Source organism: Notolepis coatsorum (assembly GCF_963971535.1).
Source record: "Notolepis coatsorum genome assembly, chromosome: 18".
NCBI classification, from domain to species: domain Eukaryota; kingdom Metazoa; phylum Chordata; class Actinopteri; order Aulopiformes; family Paralepididae; genus Notolepis; species Notolepis coatsorum.
The window spans coordinates 74,400,849-74,423,282 of record NC_140182.1 but is presented as its reverse complement, the minus strand read 5'-3'; the positions used below and the strand labels follow the sequence as shown (position 1 = coordinate 74,423,282).

Sequence of the window (22,434 nt, the reverse complement as noted above, 5' to 3'; positions counted from 1 at the left end):
CTCAGACGAGGCAGGCCTTTACAACGATGGCATGGTACACTAACCCCGCCCGCTCATGTGTAACGCTCGGTAATGTGGGACGGACCTCCACGAGCAGTATTTGGAATGGCGATCAGATAATTGGATTATTTCTTTTGCATTACATCAGAGACAAGGTAAGAACACTGCACTGAACATCTGATATTTCTTTCTACCGCGATCGCGGCTGTCTGTGTGTGTGTGTGTGGCTGTTTACCGTTGAGTGCAGGAGGTGGCGGGGGAGCCCCACCCTATTTCATTCTTGCATGAAGAAGGATAATAATGATAATCTAGCGTTGATTTCAAAGATTCGATAATCAGGCGAAAAATGGCAACGTGTTACTAAAGGGCTATTATCGCGTTTTATCCTGGGACAAAACTATACTTGTAACTGAGGGGTACAATTCCCTGACTGTATTGTTAGATATGATATTTAATACCACTACCTCATGTACTTTAACTTCTGGCCACCCAGTACAAGATATAAGTATGATGAACACTTTCCCACCTGATGAAACGAACCAACACAAATGTACCAAATCGAAAGTTTAATACAGCAAAGGGTGTATACAACGATCACTTAATTACATTTATGATTTGAAATATGGAATATGCACTTTTATGGCAAATGAGTATTCGTAGGTAAATCAACATTGAATGTCCAATCTCTGGTTGCGCAGGGAGTAAGTATACAACCTGGAATATTTAGGAAACGATAGCGATGGTACTTAAATGATTATAGCTGGATACACTAAGGGGGGGGGGGGTCCCGCTGGTTGTAAGACAGTAGGAGGGGGGGGTTAGAGAAGCCGCTGGCGGTATCCCATCTGGCCGACGGTGTCTTGGGAGAATCCAAAGTCTTGGACACGGTGCCCACAGAACCTCGGGCCGCAGACGAATACAGCTGGACCCTCTGTGGAACGGTATCTGCCGGTCCACAACGGAGAGACGTGAGGCGACCTCACGTGTAGAGCGCCGTCTCACCTGGAGTCCTCTCCGGGGGGTAATTCCAACACTCGGCAGTGTTGGCCTTTATCCATGGAATAATCAAAGCACCCAAAGCATAATCCAAGCCGTGGAAGGCTCGCCGTCGTCTGGGTAGAGTAATCCAATATACAGGTCCAGTCGCTCTTGGCCCGGAGCTCCTCGGATGCAATCACCACTAGGGGTCTGACCAGCCTGGTTAAGCGTCCAGATAACGTCAGGAACGATGGGGGTACTGATAACTGTAGAACTCTAACCGAACGATGCACCATACATAAATAGACTATTATTAGCTTAATAGAATACGTCCAACTCGACGGTACAGTGCCAAACTATGACTGTTCAACTATTAATCTACACGATATCTCAATGCCTATTCTGGGCCAAGTAGGCCTTACTACACCGCACGTGCGTCGTGGGGAGGCTTTTGCGTCTGTCACTCTGTTGGAGGGTAAAGAACTGGACTAAAAGAAAGTTCTACTTTACGAGCGCCATATATATATGCGCTATGAACAAATAGTACCACACGTATTTCGCCCGACATATTACTGCGCGGAACCGGGGGTTTGCCTCGACATGTTAGGCGGCACGATTGAACTTGGACCTAGGGGTATGGCAACCTGGCGCCAGGTTCTCGTCCAATGGTAGAATGAAACTATTATGGGCTGTTTAGTAGAAACGGGGATATTCAATGCATATTGTACAAGGAATATACAGGGGATATCAAACGATATACAAATACAATTAAATATATATATATAAATAAATATACATATTCGGTTTAATCTGATCCTTCACAACAATACTCATATTCAAAACGGTATAAAACGGAAATATACGGATGAAAAAACTATCCGTTTTGTACATGTTGACTGGAAGCAACTCACTGACAATCGACGGGTGTATTAGACCCATAGCTATAATATAAGATATATTTTAAGCACTCGCAAATCTCGCAGTCCCCCCATTGATTAAAGCGATGGCGTACTAGCGCCCTCTGGCGCATTAAGCGATGGCGCAGAATGAGTTCAGAGTGTTGTTTCATATCCCCAGTTGAACCTAATGCTCGTTAGGAGGGACACACAAGATGGCTGCCACCAAACAGCCAAAAAGGAGTGGAGTAAGGCAAGTGTTAGACTTGCCTTATCTTGTGTTTACAACATCTTGATGCACAAGCTTAAAGATTAAAAAAGAATAAAAGTGGCAGACTGTTCTGATGGCTGTGGCTTCATCCTCATTACGGAAATGTCTATTGCCAGTGACGGCATTCGTTATTACCACAACACACGCCAATCAGCTGGATCGGTATGTTGGATCAAGCTGAAATTGACGTCAGATAGTCCTTACCTGTGGTCAGGGGTATTCCAAAAAGAATATTCCAATTGTTTGATAGCCATCTGGTCCATCTGATGGGCATCTGGTCCACGACATAATCCAGCACAACACATGCATCGATTGTCTCAAAAACGATTCAATGCGATCGAGTGAAGCCCTAGGCTTCCCTGTACTAAAAAACTGTGCCCGGAGCGGTTTAAACGTAACACCCGGTGTAGAACAGGGTTTACTGCCTACTAGCAGGATATGGCCGGTACTGCACCCTCAGGATCCCAGTATGCCTTTTAACGGCAACATACAGGTCTGTGACATTGAATAGAATATTAAAATCGGAAAAAAGGAAAAACTATCCAAAAACGTATATAAGTTTATGGCCCTTAACACATTGGGCGCCATGCATTGTACCCATCTTTGGGCCCAGTCTGCCGGCGCTGTAAGCCTATGGAGATGTTTACCTTCTTTGCAGGGCTATAACTTTTAAAATATTATAGCTATATCAACATTACTCTGGCCCATTCAACATCGGGTATCTATCGTTCCGGATGTGGGAACGTTCTATTTTTTCATTCATACATTGTCGTGTTAATACCGTCGTGAATATAAGTATGTTTTTAGAGTTTTCTGCAGTAATTCCTAAAACGCCCGACGCATATGATTGATTATCGATTGGCGTTTCTTTCCTATACACGCTATATTAAAAAATTCAAATGTATATGATCGGTATACATTATGCTTCATCATGCGTGAAGGAAAGGGGGGGGGGGGGGTCGTTTATAATTCCTTGATCGTCAGTAACGGCTTTATTTAGTATGGGTTGATACGTTGATCAGACTGATTGCAAACAAAGAAATGGACAATCGGGCTGAAAATAACGTTAGATTCATCGTACCGTTCGCCGATGAGACTGGAGGAAAAATATTCCAATTATTTGACATCGATCTGCTAGATCCATTTCCTGTTTGTATGACGCAATAAGCGCTGAAATCATATTGATTATTGCGTTTCGAAAGCGATCCCAATGCACTCGAGTGTGTATCTAGACCCACGTTACAATATATCTCTGGCGGAGGAATTTCCCAGATGCACCGAGCGCCACTTCCGGTTTGGCGTGGAGTGTAACTCGCCCGAAATCCACCAGGGGGGTGGTATTGAGGCGTTGCAATATCAGACCAGGGTCCAGCTGCGTCCCGGAGGGAGGCTGGATGAATTATGAATGCCATGGCAAAAAAATTAAATATTGATCCCAAAAACGAGTTCCCTCGTTGTTGGCGCACAAGGATTGGCGGGCAATAACGAGTATACTCGTTGTTGGCGCACAAAGTGTTAACTCAATCTCCACCAAAAACGTTTATATATGTGTTTGGCCGACAACCGCTGAACGGCAACCACGCATATATACGTTATTTGATCGTTTTTCTGATATTTTTATTCATTATTCATCCGGGGACCTCGGTGTTACCATAGGGAATGAGTCTGAGATCGCCAAAGTGCAATACCGGCCGCATCCAGCTAGACGGCGATATCGAGCACCCTTTGAAACCTTGTATCTTGGCCTGTGCAATGGTCAAATGCCACCGGGCTCACTTGTCTTTGTCGGGCGAATGGAGCGGTTCTCCCGGTTCCATTGAAGCGTGTCAAATATCCCCAATCCATATGTTGTGGTGGGTTATGCCGTGGACCAAATGGATGTACCAGATGGCGATCAAACAATTGGAATATTATTTTTGGAATACTCCCGATCACAGGTAATGCTTTTATACCGATCGGGCTGATAAGCGTTTTTAGTGTTCAATACGAATGCCGTTACTGGCAAACGACCCCCCCCCCCCCCATTTCATGCATTCATGATGGCTACAAACAAGGTGACGCACTCCTATCTTTTAAAGCGTGGCAGTGCTAGAACGGGGCCCGTCTAATGCCCGGCGGTCAATGAGTTAACACATTCCCCGCCAACGTTTATATACGTGATTGGCCGACAACCGTTATTTGATGGTTTTTTTTTTCGACTGTGTGTGTGCGTATTGGCAGGGGTTTAACGGCTTAAGCTGGGTTTTGATTATCAGTTAATCGATGCAGATTACATTTTGTGCGTCTGTATGTGTAGTTCTGTCGTGAGTTTGTGAGTCACATTGGTCTAATTTCAGCCTCCGTTATACGTTCCGTATGACTCGTTTTATATTTGTGTGTCTCGAATGTGCGCGCTTTGCAGTCTGTTGGTAACACGGGTCGCCAAGGAATTTAACGTGTGCTTGCTTATGTAGAAACAATGAAAGATAACGAGACCTTTCATTATAACGTCTTGCAACTATGGTAAAATCTTTATGTATGGTGATAACGAGTATATTGTTAACTTAGCTCCGCCCCCCCCCCCCCCCCCCCCACACTGATGAAATGAACGTCATAGCGTCATATACCGTATACCGTGGTGTGATGTCAGCAAGGTATGACTGTATGAAAAAAATTATACCACCCAAGCCTAACGCTTATAGTAGGATTCACGTTTTAGGCTATAACTCAGCCTTTCAGGAATTACCCCAGACCACTCTAAAAATATACTTATATTCACCATGGTATAACACGGGAACGTATAGATGAAAAAAAAAATTCGTTATGGCATATTGAAGGGAAGGTTTATACTGTCAATTGACAATGACAATGGACACATAGCAATAATATAAAATATAGATTTAGCTCTACAAACAATCTCACGCACAGTGAAAACTTTATTTTATTTTTATCCACTTTTTCTCCCCATTTTCGATTTTTCTCCCATCCCAATTTCGTATTTCCAATTCTTCCCTCCCCTGTCTTGAACGTTGCTAGACTATGCCTCCCACTGGTCGGCTGTAGTGAGGATAGAAGCCTTGCATCACGTGTCCCCTCCGGTACACGAGGAGGCAGCCTGTCGCATCTTTTCACCGCAGCAGCTCGAACTCTGTGGCGAGGAGTAACACGTGGGAGGCTCACGTTGCCCCCGATACTTCCTGTTTCCGCCGCACCGGCGTCACCCAACCGACCTGTAGGAGTCGCTGTCCACAAAGTCCAATCAGATACTCAGTGGGTGAGTCACAAAATAGGTTTTATACAACATGGTCCCCTTTTATAAGATAAGTAGAAACTAGAAACTTTCAATTAAATTAAAACATGTAATATTATACGCCTAATGTTTGGAATAATATGTTTACCGGTATATATAATGTTTGGGGCGACAGTGGCTCAGGAGGTAGAGCAGCCGCCTGGTAATCCAGAGGTTCCCGGTTCGATTCCCGCTCCTCCCGGGCAGCTTGTCGAAGTGTCCTTGAGCAAGACACTTCACCCGAATTGCTCCCGATGTTCAGGTTGGCATAGGGCTGGGCGATATGGCAAAAAATCATATCGCGATAACGATATGATAATGTTATCATATTTCTCGATATCGATAATTATCGAAATTGTTATAAGTAATAATAAAAAAAAATTTAAAAAAATCTTTTTTAACAACAGATGTATGTTTATTTTGCAGCAATTATTTGTCGTTGCCGCCATCTTTAGTGTTACATCCCCTCACACTCCAGTTCTCAGGTGACTGGAGTCTAGCTCTGCTAGCACACATAGCCTACTGTGTACAGACGGTTTCAAACTGTATTTTAAATTAGAAAGCAAACGAAATAAATGGACAAGAGAAAGATAAATCTCAATTTGGTCAGTATTGTCATTTGGACAAGCAAAGCCATTACTTTAAGTTGCAGGCAAGAAAGACAAGTCTGTCCACTGTCTCTGGTTTTAAAACTGCCCTGTTGCAGGTAAAAGAAAAACGATTTTTCGATATTTTGTTTTTTTTTCGATATATCGCGATATTTATCGTTATCGTTATACCGCCCAGCCCTAGGTTGGCACCTCGCATGGTTGCCTCTGCCATCGGTGTGAATGTGTGAGTGAATGGGTAAAATGTGAGGAACAAATTGTAAAGCGCTTTGGATAAAATCCCTATATAAATGCAGCCATTTATTAGGGGTGCACCGATGTATCGGTCGGGTATCGGTATCGGCCGATAAGTGCCTTGTTGACTGCAATCGGCCTATCGGCCGATAAGCTCGAATGTGCCGATGGCAGTAGCCGATAAATATCCATCAATTTGTGTAGCGTCAAAAGACAAAAACAAGTTCACTCGCGACCTGCACAACGCCGTCCCCAGTCCCCCACACACACAAGCTACTGCATCAAAGTTACTACTTATGATTAACAAGGCATTCGTTTTGTGGCATTAACATTATATAGTTAGTGTTACACGTTCAATAACATCAGCATATTATTTACCCGAACGTAGCAAGCATTACGCGTTCATACTAGCTCAGTTCCTTCCGTTGCTCATAGAGCCCTGAGTTTTACCCATTCTGCAATCTGTTAATAAAGTTTTCAATCAGACACATGTATAGAAAGGCTTTGTTTTATTATAACATTCGTTGCAGTAAAATCATTATGCCTCGTTTAAGTCATCCTGCGGAGCTAAAAGCTAAACGTCGGCCGCGCCGCCGTTGTTGTTGTAGAATGCGTGATTACATATGCGAAGAACGACTTTGAGGCGGCTCTCTCCTCTCATCACAGAGAGGGGGGGGGGGGCCACATCATCATTCGCTTCGGCTAACACAAGGAGGGTTTTTGGCTAACGACAAGGCAATGACAATACGAATTGGTTCCCATCTGATTATGAGGTTCTGTTTATTCAATAAACAATGCTCTTCCAAGAAAGGTATCATGCTGTCAAGGTGTCGAATTCTTACGAAGGTGGTGAATTATTATGGTTGCGGATTGCATTAACGGGGAGAGATAAGGATTGTACAGCCAGTATGAGAAGACGTCGGAGAGAAACAAACACAGCGCAGAGGTCAGTGGATGGAGAGGATAACACAAGCCAAACAGACGAAGACGTGATACTGGCTGATTGATCAGAATCCAACAATGTGATCAATTTGATCGACTGGCAGATCATAAATATGCTATCAAAACTAACAACATGGATTATGCAATGGCTAAACATATTCATGAAGTTCACCAAAGTACCTCTGTTTTATTTACAGCTATCGGAATTGACAGTGTTCCACTCACGTCTAGAGGAGGAAATAGACAAAGAATTCTAAACCAGAAAGAAAGTCGCTGGATCGATAGACTACAGGCCACCTCACTCCCCGGTTTAAATGATTCCATAGACATGGTATCATTTTTATAGGCCAGTAGAACACTTTATTTATTTATTGTATTTATACATTGTTATTTATTGTATTTTGATAGACTACAGGCCACCTCTTTGCATGTTTAAATGACTCTATGGACATGTTGTCACTTCTATAGGCTAAGTAGATTACATTATATAGTAGTATTTTTTGTCTTGCATTACTCAATGCTCTTACATTGTTGTTTTTGATCGTTTTTAAAAAGAAAAATTGATAATTTTATATAATATTATTATTGATCTATTCTATGTTTGTTTTGACTCATTTCCCTATGTTGTTATAATATTTTGAGTGTGTGTGTGTATATACATATATAATATACAAATTTGTTTATTTCTATTTAGTATTATTGTATATTCTTTCAACGTAGACATAACTTATAAGTGGATTGTCTTCTAACTATGTCAAGTTGAGAATGTGCTTTGCCTACATTCATTTGGGACCAGCTGTCCCCCATTGTAATTAGTCACTCCGAGTTTTGTTTTTTCCTTTTTTCTTTATTTAGTCACAGTATTGTCTTGTCACAGCTACAACACCCTGAAGAAGGCCATGTAGGCCGAAACATGTCGTTTTTTTTAAATATTTTTCTAAATAATGTTTAAAAAATTTGTAGAGCTGCCTTGGATCTCAACCTTTCTTTTACAAACGAATCCTACCCCGGATTTAATCCAAAGAGCACCTACCTGAAACAAAACAAGAACGCTGAAGCCCTCTCCATATCCTCTGTTATGTGATCAATCTATCTGGATTTTTATTTAAAATGCCCATCCCTAATAGTAATATAATAGACATATTAGCATAATAGGTAGTAATATAGACATATTAGCCTAGTAGGTAGTAATATAGGCAAGGTAGATTCCTTAGTAGCAAAGTGCATAATAGTATAGTACAGTACGAAGGTAAATAAATAAGTAAATACATTTATTTAAAAAAAAAAACATTCTGGTTTACCTCATCTTACGACATTTGTACGTGTGTGTGTGTATATTGATGTTTATATGTATTTGCATATACAGGGGCAGGGGAGGGGGTTGTTGTTGTTAGGAAATGTTATTTGTACCAATGTATCATGTCTCATATTTGAAAAATATGAGACATGAGACATGAAATTGTATGTCTTAAATTTTAAAAGAATAATAATAAGACCAGTTGAACTGAAGACAACTGCAGACGTTAATAGCTATCTCTGGAAAACCACACACAGTGCAAAACCCTAGCCGACTCAATCATTACAATAGTCTCCATGAGACCAAGCAATAAATGATCGTCATTTGAAACTAAACGATAAACAGGTTCATTAAAGGTCACATAGTCCTTGTCAACAGGTTAATATGTCTCTGAGGTCCCAAAACATGTCTTTGAAGTATTTTTCTGAAAATACCACTATGTCTCTAAACCCATCTGTGCTCCGGAACTGTCACAAAATTCAGATCAAACTGTCAAACTAGGCGTTGCAGATCAAATATGGAGGTGTAAGATCCAGCAATTGGATGCTTTACTTCTCTCCCAAAATTGTCAGAAACCTATTTTAGATAACCATTTGAATTATTATTATAATTTTTTTGTATGCCACCATTTTGTAGATTTTAGCTTGTTGAATCACATGTTTTCTGACCTAGGCAGCTCAGACAAATCAGACTGGGTTGTCATATATCACACAGTTTGTGTGTTAGTAGGCCCATCAAAGACCCAAATGTATGTGGATGGATGGACTGCAGCTTTTATCCAAAGCGCAACATATGCTTCTAATTCGCCAATTCACTCACACATTCACACACCAACGGTGGAGGCAACCATGCAAGGTGCCAACCTGCCCATCAGGAGCAATTAGGGGTTAAGTGTCTTGCTCAAGGACACATCGAGACGCTGGCCGGGAATCGAACCGGGAACCTTCCGACTACCAGACAACTGCTCTACCTCCTGAGTCACTGTCGCCCCTATCCGCCTCATCCAAATGTATGTAAATGGTAAATGGTGCATTTATATAACCAGGAACCTCCGGCTAACCAGACGACTGCTCGGCCTGCCGGGCCACTGTCGCTTGTACTGCACAAGCACTGAAAAGGTTTGTCACAATATGTGACCTATGACTGATGATGAAAGAGTATTACTACACACACGTTGAAACGGAAGCTCCAGCCTACCCGTTATCTGCAGTGAAGAATATCAGCGTGTTGTTGATCACTCCCGTCTGCTCCAGGGTTGCGAGGAGGTTTCCTATCGTAGTATCAAACTCCAGCAGAGAGTCACCAAAGGGCCCTCTCAGAGACTTCCCTGCTGCACCCGGGCCTGCATACTGGGGGTAGTGAGTATGCTGGAGGAGGGGGGTAAAGAGGGAAGGGTTTGTCATGAAAACAATGGATACAATTGTGCACAGTTTTCTTCTGCTTAAAACCATTTTGCTAATGCAAAGTTTGATTCAGTTTTTTTTATCTTATGTCAAACAAGAGTTAATTCCCTTGCTACTGGGGGCAACAGTGGCTCAGGAGGTAGAGCGGTTGTCTGGTAATCAGAAGGCTCCCAGTTAGATTCCCACTCCTGATAAATGGCACCTTGCATGGTCGCCTCCGCCGTCTGTGTGTGAATGTGTGAGTGAATGGGTGAATGTGAGGAACAAATTGTAAAGTGCTTTGGATAAAAGCGATATATAAATACACCATTTACTGCCGGCTTTAGACAGAAGCGGAAATGAGCCATGTGTACTACGTAACAGAACCCTTTACTTGGGTCGGTCAGCTATTCTCAATATTAACCAATATGAGATAGTGTATGTGTATAAGTGTAAGATTTCACCCATAATTATTTGTATCATTGTGGCTGTCGTGAAGGACCACGAGGGGTAGTAGAAGAAGAAGGGCTGCTTACATGAGAGGGGTAGTAGAAGAAGAAGGGCTGCTTACATGAGAGGGGTAGTAGAAGAAGAAGGGCTGCTTACATGAGAGGGGTAATAGAGGAAGAAGGGCTGCTGAGCCTTGGCCGACGTGGTGATGAAACTCGTGGCGAAGTCGCTGTAAGCCCTCTCCAGGTCCAGGAAGTCGACGGGCTGCTGCTTGATGGCCTCGTTGTGCATGAGGGGGACGGTTACCACGCCGACATCACAGTAGCCCAGGCATTTGACATCTGGAGGGAAACAAGTCAGGTTGTGACAGGGGCCCTGGGGGACGAACGAGGGAGGAGTGGTTTAATGGTTTGAATAAATGCATTGAAACTCAATCAGTACCAATGATATATATATATATGTTTGTAACTCACTAATGAGTAGGGATGGGTACCGAATTCGGTACTTTTAAAAGGTACTTACCGAAACACTTTTACACTATTTTAATTTTTTTTTTAAACCTTTTTTCTTTTCATGTCAACGTTCACACGCAGAATATACGCTTACCTAGGATTTTACTTGATTCAACAACAAAGCAGTCGGGGCAATGGCAAGCCGAAAATGGTCGAAAGTGTAGTTATTTGAAGTTTCGATTTTTTTTCACGACTGAGGTAGGTAAATTACATTTTTAGAGACTAAAGTACAGAAAAAAGGTACCGGTATCGATTCACAGGTACCGGTACCGTATCGGTTCAAATGTGAAAGGTACCCATCCCTACTAATGAGTTGGTGATACATTACCAAATCGTCCAATACAAGTGATTGAGACTCGAGAGTGACCCCACAAACGGAAATATCTATATCAAGTAGGGATGGGCAATTACTATTCGATAGTCACTGTGTGGGAACTATTCCATTACTAATCGAAAATCGCCCCCATGTTAACATACGATATTGTTTTTACTATACGTGACATAACACAACGAGCAAGCTAGCCGGCTGCTGCCATTGCTAACAGCTAGATATTGGCAACGTTATTTCCAGGAACAAAAGCATTAATTCCGAAAGTTACATCGTTGATGCTTGAAATGTCTGATGTTTCCATGTTATACAAGAGTAAATATATTCTATATTATACAAAACGGTTCGTTGATGCAAGCAATAGGACAACATATTGATTTGATCTTATCAGACCTTTATTTCATCTCGCATCAAATATGTAAATAAAGTACTAACCACAGGAACGTTTTCGAATGAGACAGTTTTGTCTATTTGAATCTTAGCCACAGACTCCTTTGTGCTTCAACAAAAAAAACTATTTGTTTTAACCAGTTCATGGGCTTATCTCTCTCTCGCCTTTATTGACATGGGAAATGTACATACTGTACGTTTTCATTGCCAAAGCCAGTGTTAAAACAACAATCAAGCAGAGATCAATATGGTGCGGATAGTGCAGGAATTCTCTCTCGACATGGGAAACATACGTTTACATTGCCAAAGCCAGTGTTAACAGTACTCACAAATATTGTTGCTGTTTTTGCACATTGCTGTACTTCACCCAGTAGGTATCTGACCTCTATTTAATCTCGCTTAAAATATGTAAATAAAGTACTAATCGACCATAGGGTAAAGAAAAAAAGGTAGGCTACTTCTAGTAATTCATTATTTCACAAGTAGGCTTAAGTAACCAATGCCATCATGTTGGTAGTAAATGGTCTAAATCTCAACCAGTACACTGACCATGTCGTGAGAGTAGGGGACCCCGAGATAATGGTCAAAGCCCTGGTGGGTGGGTAGGTACATCCCGTTGGGCCCGAAGCCCAGGTGCCACTTCCCCATGGCAGCAGTGGCGTAGCCCAGTGGCTTCAGCACCTCGGCGATGGTGGTCTCATTCAGCGGGAGACCCCCTATGGACCCCGGGTACAACACTCCTGGGTAGATCCCCGAGCGGGTCTGGTAGCGCCCGGTCAGCAAAGACGCCCTGGAGAGGGTACAACTCTTTCAGCGGAGTGTCCATCAAACAGTGATTAAATGTGAGTGCTGCAGTGATGAGTGCATAGTAGTAGAGACATATTAGTATAGTAGGAAGAGTGCATGATAGAAGACAGTAAGAAAATAGTTTCTTTTATAATTCTTTTTATTTCAGATATTGATTGAAGAATCATGATCCCGCAGCTCGGATAGGAGTGTCAAGTCAAGTCAAGTAATTTATTTATATAGCACATTTAAAAGCACAAGAGCCAACCAAAGTGCTGTACAATCAAAGCTTAAAATCAATGTCCTAATATAAAATACAAAAATACAAAAAGGCACAGCAGGACAAGACAGTACATTCAGAGAATAGGACAGTAGGACAACACACGGATAGGGGAACACAAAGTACAGTAGCACACAGGGGACAGAGGAGCATAAGAAGAGATACAAGAGGGAGGGGGCAGGATAAAATTACATGGGAGTGTGTGAGTTAGGGTGTGGGAGAATCAGGGTTTATTGAAGGTGTCTGAGTGTGTCTGAGTCTGGGGTCTACATCTCCGCCAGAAGAGAAAGAGAGAGAGAGAGAGAGAGAGAGAGAGAGAGAGAGAGAGAGAGAGAGAGAGAGAGAGAGAGAGAGAGAGAGAGAGAGAGAGAGAGAGAGAGAGAGAGAGAGAGAGAGAGATTTGGGCTCAGCCTATCTCCAGGATATTCTAAAAGTATCAATACTAGTAAAATGATGAGTATTGGAGCGTGTTTAACTTTTTAATCTACATGCTCCCCCTTGGTAACATACTGCAAAGCCACAACATCGAGTTCCATTCGTATGCCAATGATACCCTAATTTACCTCCACACCTCCCCTGACTCACACCTGGCTCTCACACGGGCTACCAGATGCCTTGACGACATCCGCCACTGGATGAGCAGTAACTCCCTGCAGCTAAATGGCAGTAAGACTGAAGCCATCCTCATCGGCACCCCCAGGGAACAAAATTAACAAGCGCCAATGGCGTGTAGATTTCCTCTTTGGCTGGTAAATTACGGAGGCTACTCAGCCACTCTGGCGTGGAAAGAAATTGGGAGCCAACTTTATGAATTTTCCAAATTTTCATAAAAGAAATAGCTTCTGTTGTCAGCAGTCGCTTCTATACGTGATGTGTGTCCGTGTGGTGTGTGTGTCCGTTCGTAACATGAGATGCGTGCACCGCTTACTTCACCACCAGGTTTTTTTTAACCTACGCAATCGCCTCTTGTCAATTGCAATTGTAATTTCATAATAGACACAGAGCAGCGCGGATCAGCTCTGTAACAACTCATCTCACGAGTCACGCTGTTTATATGTGCAATGAAAACTCCGCGAGCAACGGTTCTAATGGCAGGGCTGTACGCTAAGCTTTTTCACTAGGGGCACAGAATATTTTTTAGGGGAATTTTTTTTATTATTACAATTTCACCATTATAGTGCAGAAAAATATGTTCCTCCTGCCTCATTACTGTGGTCCTTTTATTTAACATTCAAGTGCTTTTGTTTTCAGGTTTGTATTTTTAAATGTATCCACTTTTTCTCCTCTTTTTCAATTTTTTCTCCCATTCCAATTTCGCTGTGCCAATTCTCCCCTCCCATCTTGAACGTTGCTTGCATATGCCCCCCACTGGTCGGTTGTAGGGAGGATAGAAGCCTTGCATCACGTGTCCCCTCTGATACACGAGGAGGCAGCCTGTCACATCTTTTCACCTGCCAGCGCGCACTCTCATTGGCGAGGTGTAACGTGTGGGAGGCTCACACTACCCCCGCCATGTTCTGTCTCTGCTGTGCAGGCGTCCCCCAACCGACCTGTAGGAGTCGCTGTCCACAACGTCCAGATTACCACCCATCGACTTCCACCCGCTAACTCTGCCAATTGAGTTAGTATGACGGCCAGCCCAAGCCGGAGACAACGCCAACAAGCTCTGTCAACATGTCTACGCGTCAGCTTTGTTTCCTAGTCTGACTCAATCCGGAAGACACCCCCAGCTATTTCCCTAGCAACGGCTGTTGCACATTCAGTGCCAGAGGTCGCTGTGGGCCGTATGGCCGCGTGTGCCAGCGCTTTAACACATTGAGTGCCACGCCCCTTCCGGGAAGTGACCCCTTCCTTGCCGTCCATTAACCCCATGTAAACGTAGTTGTAGTTTGTAGAGCTAAACCTATATTTTATATTATAGCTATGGGTCTAATAACGCTGTCGAGTCTCAGTGACTTGCTTCTGGTCAACGTGCAAAAAACGGATAATTTTTTCATCCGTACATTTCCGAATATGAATATAGTTTGGGTGCTTCTGAGTCATTCCAGGGAAAAGATGCGAAAACTGCGTTTATGTAATTCAATAAACACGTTGTAATTTTTCGCCTGATTATCGGATCTTCCTGAAATCAACGCTAGATCATAATTATTATCCTTCCTTGTGCACGCATGCAATGTTGTTTAGACCGGCGCGTGGGCGAGTGTTTAGGACCCGCCCCAGCTCGGTACAGAAAAGAAACGAACCCGTTTCTAACGGGGTGCAATAATGGCCGAAGGCGTTCGAGGGCGGTATAAGACCGTCTGCCAGCTCAGACATATTCAGTACAGCATGCACAAGGTGCCCCGCTGAATTATGAATGGCAATAGCGAATAAAAAAAATACTGCGAGAAAAACGTAGATCTACGTTTCCGGCACTCAACGATCGGGCGACAGAAACGTAGTTCCTCCATTTGAATAAAGTGATTAATCTGATTAAATTAGTCTTTTTTTTATGAATATAACTCATCAGTTTCGTCAAATATAAATCATCCAATAAGGGCACGGTTGGTACGAAAGTGATCGTGACGTCTTATAGTATAATACTATAATATTAGTGTAGCCTAAATTGTATCTGCAACTGTGAAGAAAACCCCCATTGGTTTAAACAGAATGAATAGACACAAACAAGATTTATATATATAAAAAAAAAAACTTTTTTTAATGTTGATTTAGAATTTGAATGTCAACATTATGATCGAAGCTTCGACGCATTCGGTACAGCCCTATTAATTGTACTGAGTTTTTCTCCACTTGCTCACGGACCTTGCCATATCGTTTTGGCATTTCAATTTGGCCAAGGAGGCTGAGAGGAGACTTGCTTTAGCACAGCAACGGGCTAACGTTAGCCACTAAGCTAACGTTCTAACGTGACTCTGCGGCACCAGTTCGATTAGTGAGGAAAGGGGGGGGGGGGGGGGGGGTTATATTGATGAGGCTTGACAACAGAGGTTCAAAGATAACTTCACATTTATTTGGCTATTTGTTTCTTTATATCGCTTTATCCATCGGGGCTGCTCCCGTTTCCAACTCTGTGTGTTGACAATCCTGGTGTGACATCATCAACTACGACGCCTCAGGGGGGGCAGGTGGTGCACGGAGATTACGTTCGTCACCAACACCGGGAGACACTGGATTCGCCTGTTTGAATCCAGCTCCCGGCGTTGCTATCAGCTTGGCTGGCCTCTCACACTGATACAATTGGCTGTATCGGGGGGTGGGAAAGCTGAAGGGTGGGTCCTGGGCGTTGTGGACAGCGACCCCTACAGTTCGGTCGGGGCGCCTGCTCAGCAAGGGTTGGAACTAAGGAGAGATAGTGTGGCCTCCCACACGTTACACTCTCCCCGGTGAGAACCTGCCCCAGGCTGCACATGCGTCGGAGGAAAGCATGTGACAGTCTCCGGTCTCCCGGACCAACAGTAGGGGAAAGTACGCAACAACCAGGAAGGGTGGGATGGGAGAAAAAAAAAATCGGGAAAAAGGAGGGGAAGAAAGATAAAAAAAAAAAAAAAAAAACTACGACGCCTCTCTCTCTCTTTCTCTCTCTACATTGTCAAACATGTACACTAAAGTTAAATTATGTTGGAGTTGTATTGTGTTTGAGTTGTTTGATGGAAAGAAATCTCCTGTCCTGCTGTAGTTTTTATTTTCACTTTGTGCCGCTTGATTTGATTGTATTTCATGAAGCAAGTGTTTTTCAGAGATGGAAGTAACTTGATGTCCTAGTAATACAAGAGTACAATAATAGCTGCCATACCAGTGTTTTACCCCTTCAGAAGCATTTATATAGACATTTTAAGATAAATTAATATACTGTGATATATACCTTTACCGTCTATGCTTCAAATTATACCGTGATATAAGTTTGAGACCATACCGTCCAGCCCTACGTTATGGCCCGTTTCACAGCTGAATTCAATCGCTTGCCTATAGCAAGTAGCGTATATGCATATAACAATGTTTAGAAGCCTATTTTGCGAACGCTAGAATGTGTTTTTTGTCCATTTTCGTCGAGATGTACTCCGTGGATGACATGATAACATCACGTTACTGTTTACACAATGTCTGGTGGTCTGTAACTTGGCAACAAAGAGAGCTGCTATTGGTCGAGCGCAAGATACGTGACCGAACTCACACCAATTACGTCAAATAAAACTCTGTGGTGATCAAGTATCCGTTCACGAGGAAAGATCTAGTCCCGACTTTAAAATGATGATTGCGCAAAACGGGCAAGTTTGTCAATGGAGAACTTTTTATTCCTAAATCTACACCAATATATCTTTCACCCAGAGTGAAAATTGTGTAGTCCGCCGAGGTGGGAACGGGATGAAACGATACAGGATACAGCCTTCACCTTACGGCCTAATATTCCTGTGACTATTGAGGCCTTAGGGCAAATCATATATGCTTGGTTGTAACACCCATGTACATGTCGAAATACTTCCCAAAGGTCAGTGAATTCCACAACCACAACACCAGAGGGAGTTCCACAAATCATGTTCAACCCAGATTCGGCTCAAACAAGGTGTTACAAAGGATCAGATTAAACCGAATATATATATTTATTGATTGATATATATTGCATAGTATTTGTATATCGTTTGATATCCCTTGTATATTCCTTGTACATATACACGGAATATCCCTTTAGCCTAGTACAGACCATAATATTTCATTCTCCTATTGGACAGCGGTCCACAGGCGCCAAGGCCATGCCTCCAAAGTCAGGTTCAAAGTCACCGCCGGGGACATGCCTGGACATGAACGGTATTGCGCAAGGATATGAGACAGGAATAAAGCTGGTACTAGTTTATTCATCTAAGCGTATAAATACGGCGCAGGTGAATACAGAAGCACTTAGTAACTAAAGTTGAAGCCTCACCCACGATACGACGTGCGGTGAAGTATGGCCTGTTTGGCCCCAAATAGAGCATTGAGACCGCGTGCGAATTAATAACTGAATTGTCACAGTTTAACGCTGTACCGTCGAGTGCGACCTATTCTATTAAGTCAGTAATAGTCTATTTGTGTATAGTGTATCGTGCGGCTAAAGTTCTACAGTGACCAGCATCACCAACGTTTTCCTCGTATCAGCTAGAGTGCTTATCCAGGCTGGGCTGCTTATCATGGCGCTTTCACCCGAGGAGCCCTAGACGAGGACTGTGTGGGCATGTACACTGGATTATCTACCCGACGACTGCATAGCCCTTTTCGGCTGGATTATATTTGCTTTTGGTCCTGTAATTAATGGAGCGGAGAATCGCCGACACCCACAAGTGTGTGGGATTTACCCTGTGAGGAGCCACGTCGAGTCTGTCCCTCAGAAGCCTGAGGCAGGCTAGCTTTCTTCCATGTGGAGCTACATGCTACGGAGAACAGCTGTATTCGTCTGTGGATCAAGATCTTATTGCACCGTCTCCTGTACTCGGAGTCTCCTTATCATCGTTGACCCAGACTCTACTACCGACAGATCCTCTACCCTTGCTGGCTTACAACCGGGGGGACCCTTCCAGTATCTCCCGCTATATTACTAGTGTACCATAGATATAATTCCCTAAGATTCAGGTTGTATGATTACCTCCTGCGTAATATGAGAATGGACATTCGTTATTGATTTGCCTACGCACATTCCTTTGCCTTATAAGCGCATTCAAAGTGAAGTAAAGTAAAGTATATTATGTACCTTTTGCTGCAATAAATACTTAAATACAGCTTTGTGTGGAACCGATTCATTGTGGGGAAGTGTTCATCATTAGATACCTGTGTACTGTATGGCCAGTAGGAATGTACATAAAGACGGTAGTGGTTTAATGATACCATACTTATCAATACAGTCAGGGAATTGTACCCCTCAGTTACACAAGGGACTAAACATGTTTCGCAATTATGCCACAATAATGTGGAACGCCCTACCCACAGCCGTAAAGGAATGTGAATCCCTACCCAGTTCAGTTCAGTTATTTTTTATTTCGGGCTTTGGACACATAACAACAGTCATTCCATAAATCAAAAAAAGTTTTACCAGCTGCTATTGCAGCATTGTCCAATTGTCCGAAAAGAGCTAGGGAGAAGCACTAGGCTTGTCGGGCCCTACCCCTGAAGACTTACGTTTCATTTTTAAAAATGTTTTTTATTTTATTTACATACATACATAGTAGATACATATAGTACACATTTCAGTGCACACATTACAGTTTCTTCCCCTTCGGATGTATGTCTTTTTTATGATCTCTTTTTACTACACAGTAGAGCTGCCGCGGTATTGATGTTTTCCTTACCGCACGGATTTGCAAAATATTCCTACCGCCGCGGTAATAACCGCACGCACACAAAAAAAAAAAAAAAATTTTTGAATGCATTTTTTTTTAAATTGTAGTAGTCTACTTTTTATAGCATATAGCCTGCCTCTAGTCTAAATGTCGATCTTTAGAGGATGACTTTGCAGCATGAATATTGTTTGGGATTCGGCAAGCACGCATTAGTTATTGAAAGCGAAACACGGATTCGAAGTGTCCCCTCTGGTCGTGCGCCGTTCACTCGGTGTCGCGGGCAGGGGTGGTTACCCCCCCGACCCTTCCTTATTATTATTACTATAAAGTTACTACTTTATAATAAAGGCATTCGTTTTGTGGCATTACCATTATATAGTTATACGTTCAATAACATCAGCGTATTTACCGGACCATCTCAGTTCCTTTCTTTGCTCAGAGCGTGCTGAGTTGTCCCATTCTGCGGTCTGTTAATAAAGTTTTCAATCAGACAAGTGTATAGAACGAAGGGCTTTTATTATAACATTCGTTGCAGACAGTAAAATCATTATGTCTCGTTTAGTACTCCTGATGAGCGATGGTAGTCCACTCCGGCGGGCAGTTAAAGCTAACGTTATTAGCCGTATTGTGATGAGCTCTGATCAATGGCTGACATTCAGGAAGTAAAAAACTGCAGGACGCTCCCAACGTGTGACGCGTCTCTCTTCTGACCAATTAGTGGTCTGCAATGTTTCACGTGACTTTTCTGGTACCCAATAGGGTCGCTTGGAACCTCGATAGAAGAGTAGGGTATATCTGCAGAGCCGCAAGCCCAACGAGAGGACTCAGAGGAGGGTACTTCATTATTATTATTATAAAAAACAGCGGTGATGCGGTATTCAGCCTACTCTGCGGTGGCCGTGATGTAACAGCGATACCGCGGTAATGCGGTAATCGCGGCAGCTCTACTACACAGTTCTGTATGTCTTGTATGTCATAAATGTCCTGATGAATTGAAAATGGGGGACCACGATGTAAACAAGACGAAAGTCATTTTCTGGTCTGCATCCTCATAGCAGTTGTTTTGTATTGAGCCGTACTGTATTGTACCCATTCTGCAATCTGTTAATAACGTTTTCAATCAATCAATCAACCCACGTTGTTATATGTTTGTGTTTACTCGAGTCTAGTCCGAGTCTAGTGCAGTGATTTTAAGCATGTGTGTAAATGTTGAATAGTTGCTGTGACTTTGAACACAAGTGTAGGATACGCCTTGAATCACCTGAGTGCCTTGACCTACAGTATTGTATCCTTCATTGTGTGAAGTCTTAACGATAGGTTATGTAGATAACCTAGTTATATTAGTATTGGCTGAGCGTCCCGCTCTGAGCCTTATGAGATACCCCTTATCTCCTATGATACCTACTGTATCTCCCACGAAACAACTACATGCACCCCACCTGTATGGGGCCGCGCCCCCATGGTGGCACCGCCCATATAACCGTGACTCTGGTCACCAAAACACCCTTCCTCGCCAAATCCCGTCCCAGGAAAAGATCCCTCAAGAGGGAACTCAGGGCCGCGCAGAGCGGGATGCTCAGCCAATACTAATATAACTAGGTTATCTACATAACCTATCGTTATATATCGTATTTGCTTTCGCGTCCCGCTCTGAGCCTTATGAGATATGGGGAAGAGCGGACGCGAGACCCGACAAATGTACCCCCTGAGGACCCGTAAGCCCACATCAAGGGGTGCGGGGAGCCCTGTCACCCCATCCTTCCTAATGAAGGGGGGGCGCAGTCAACTCCACCTGAATGCGAACAAGAGGGAACTAGAACCCCTTGAACACACCGTACAGGCGGAACCACGTGTGACTCAACACACTGTGGCCCATACCCATACACTCCTGCTACCCGACCAAAGGACGGGAAGCAGGAAAGGCCACAGACCCCAGAACCGCCTGGGAGACAGAACCCCCGGTCATGTCCATGAGGTAAAACCTTACAAAGGGGCCCGGGGAGGACCATGAAGCCGCAGCACAGATGTCCTCCACCGAGGCCCCACCCAGGAGAGCGGCAGAGGCAGCCACCCCACGAGTGGAGTGCGCCCTGATGCCCCCAGGGGGATCCTGCCCAGCCAACGTGTAGCAGAGGGTAATACCCTCGCACAACCAATGGGACAGGCGCTGCTTCGACAGTGCCTTACCAACACGAGCCCCACCGTAACAGACAAAAAGCTGGTCGGTAACCCTGAAGTCCTGAGTACGGCTGAGGTAAATCCCCAAAGCACGGACTGGACATGACAGGTGAAGGCCCGCATCTAACTCACTAGTGTGAGGAGGAGGACGAAAAGCCTGAACCACAATATCCCGGGAGCGGAAGGAACTCCGGATATTCTTAGGCACGAAAGCAGGATTAGGTCGCAGAGTGGCACCGCAATCGGTCCGAAAAGACAGGCCCTCTGGACGTACCGAGAGAGCACAGAGCTCACCTACGCGTTTAGCGGAAGTGACAGCCAGTAGGAACGCGGTCTTGAAGGACAGCTGTCCCAAAGGCGCCTGCTCGAGAGGCTCAAACGGGGCCAAGGACAACCGACCGAGGACCAACTGAAGATCCCAAGTCGGAGCCAAGGAGCGTTGCACCGGCTTAACGCGTCGAGCGCCAAGCAGGAAACGCTTCACAAGAGGGTGGCTGAACAAAACAGTCCCCTCAAAACCTTCATGATAGGATATAGCTGCCGCATATACCCTCACCGTCGAAGCTGACAGCCTACCAAGAAGAGACTGGAGATAACTCAGAACAGCATCCAGGGGGCAGGAGACTGGGTCCCAGCCCCCCCCCTTACACCACTCTTGGAACGCACGCCACCTGCCCGCGTAAACCGCGACAGTGGAGGGAGCATGCGCACACCGGATGGTATCAACCACCGAGGGATCCATCCTCTCCAGACTCACCCTCCCACCAGCCACACCACCAGGCGTTGACCCAACACCGGAGGCTGGAAAAACACTCCGTTGTGCTGTGAGAGGGCCGTCGCTGACCACGGAATGACCCAAGGAGGAGCGACCAGAAGCTGGATTAAGACCCTCCGTATCTGCTCCAACAGCTGACTCAACAGCTCTACCGGAGGGAAGGCGTACAGAAGACCGGGCGGCCACGGAAAGGTCGAGAAGGCATCCACCCCCAAGGGGGGATGATCTGCTCGACTGAGCGAGAACCACAAGGGGCACTTATGAGAACGTCGGCACGCAAACAGATCCACCGAGGCCTCCCCGAACCGATCCCAGATCTGTCTGACTATGTCGGGGCGGAGTTCCCACTCGTCGCGACGAAGACCGCCCCGAGACATTATATCCGCCCCCACATTCTCCGTACCAGGAACGTGGAGCGCCCTCAGACTGCGCAGCCTGCGGGATGCCCATAGCAACAGTTCGCGCGCCGCCCGGAGCAGGTGGGCGGAACGAGTCCCACCCTGCCTGTTGATATACGCCGCCGCCGTCACATTGTCCGTCCTGACCAAAACGTG

At 44.3% G+C, this 22,434-nt stretch overlaps 1 protein-coding gene across 1 annotated transcript in view; it reads right to left on the bottom strand.

Annotated features, from left to right (window-relative positions):
• The window catches only part of arsa (arylsulfatase A), a 133,307-nt gene that overhangs the window by 96,078 nt on the left and 14,795 nt on the right, over positions 1-22,434 (bottom strand). Inside the window, exons 2-4 of the mRNA XM_084334891.1 lie at positions 12,106-12,346; positions 10,483-10,701; positions 9,692-9,861 (exon numbers count right to left, since the gene is read on the bottom strand). Coding sequence (XP_084191017.1) covers positions 9,692-9,861; positions 10,483-10,701; positions 12,106-12,346 — 630 coding nt within the window. The remainder of the gene's footprint in view (positions 1-9,691; positions 9,862-10,482; positions 10,702-12,105; positions 12,347-22,434) is intronic.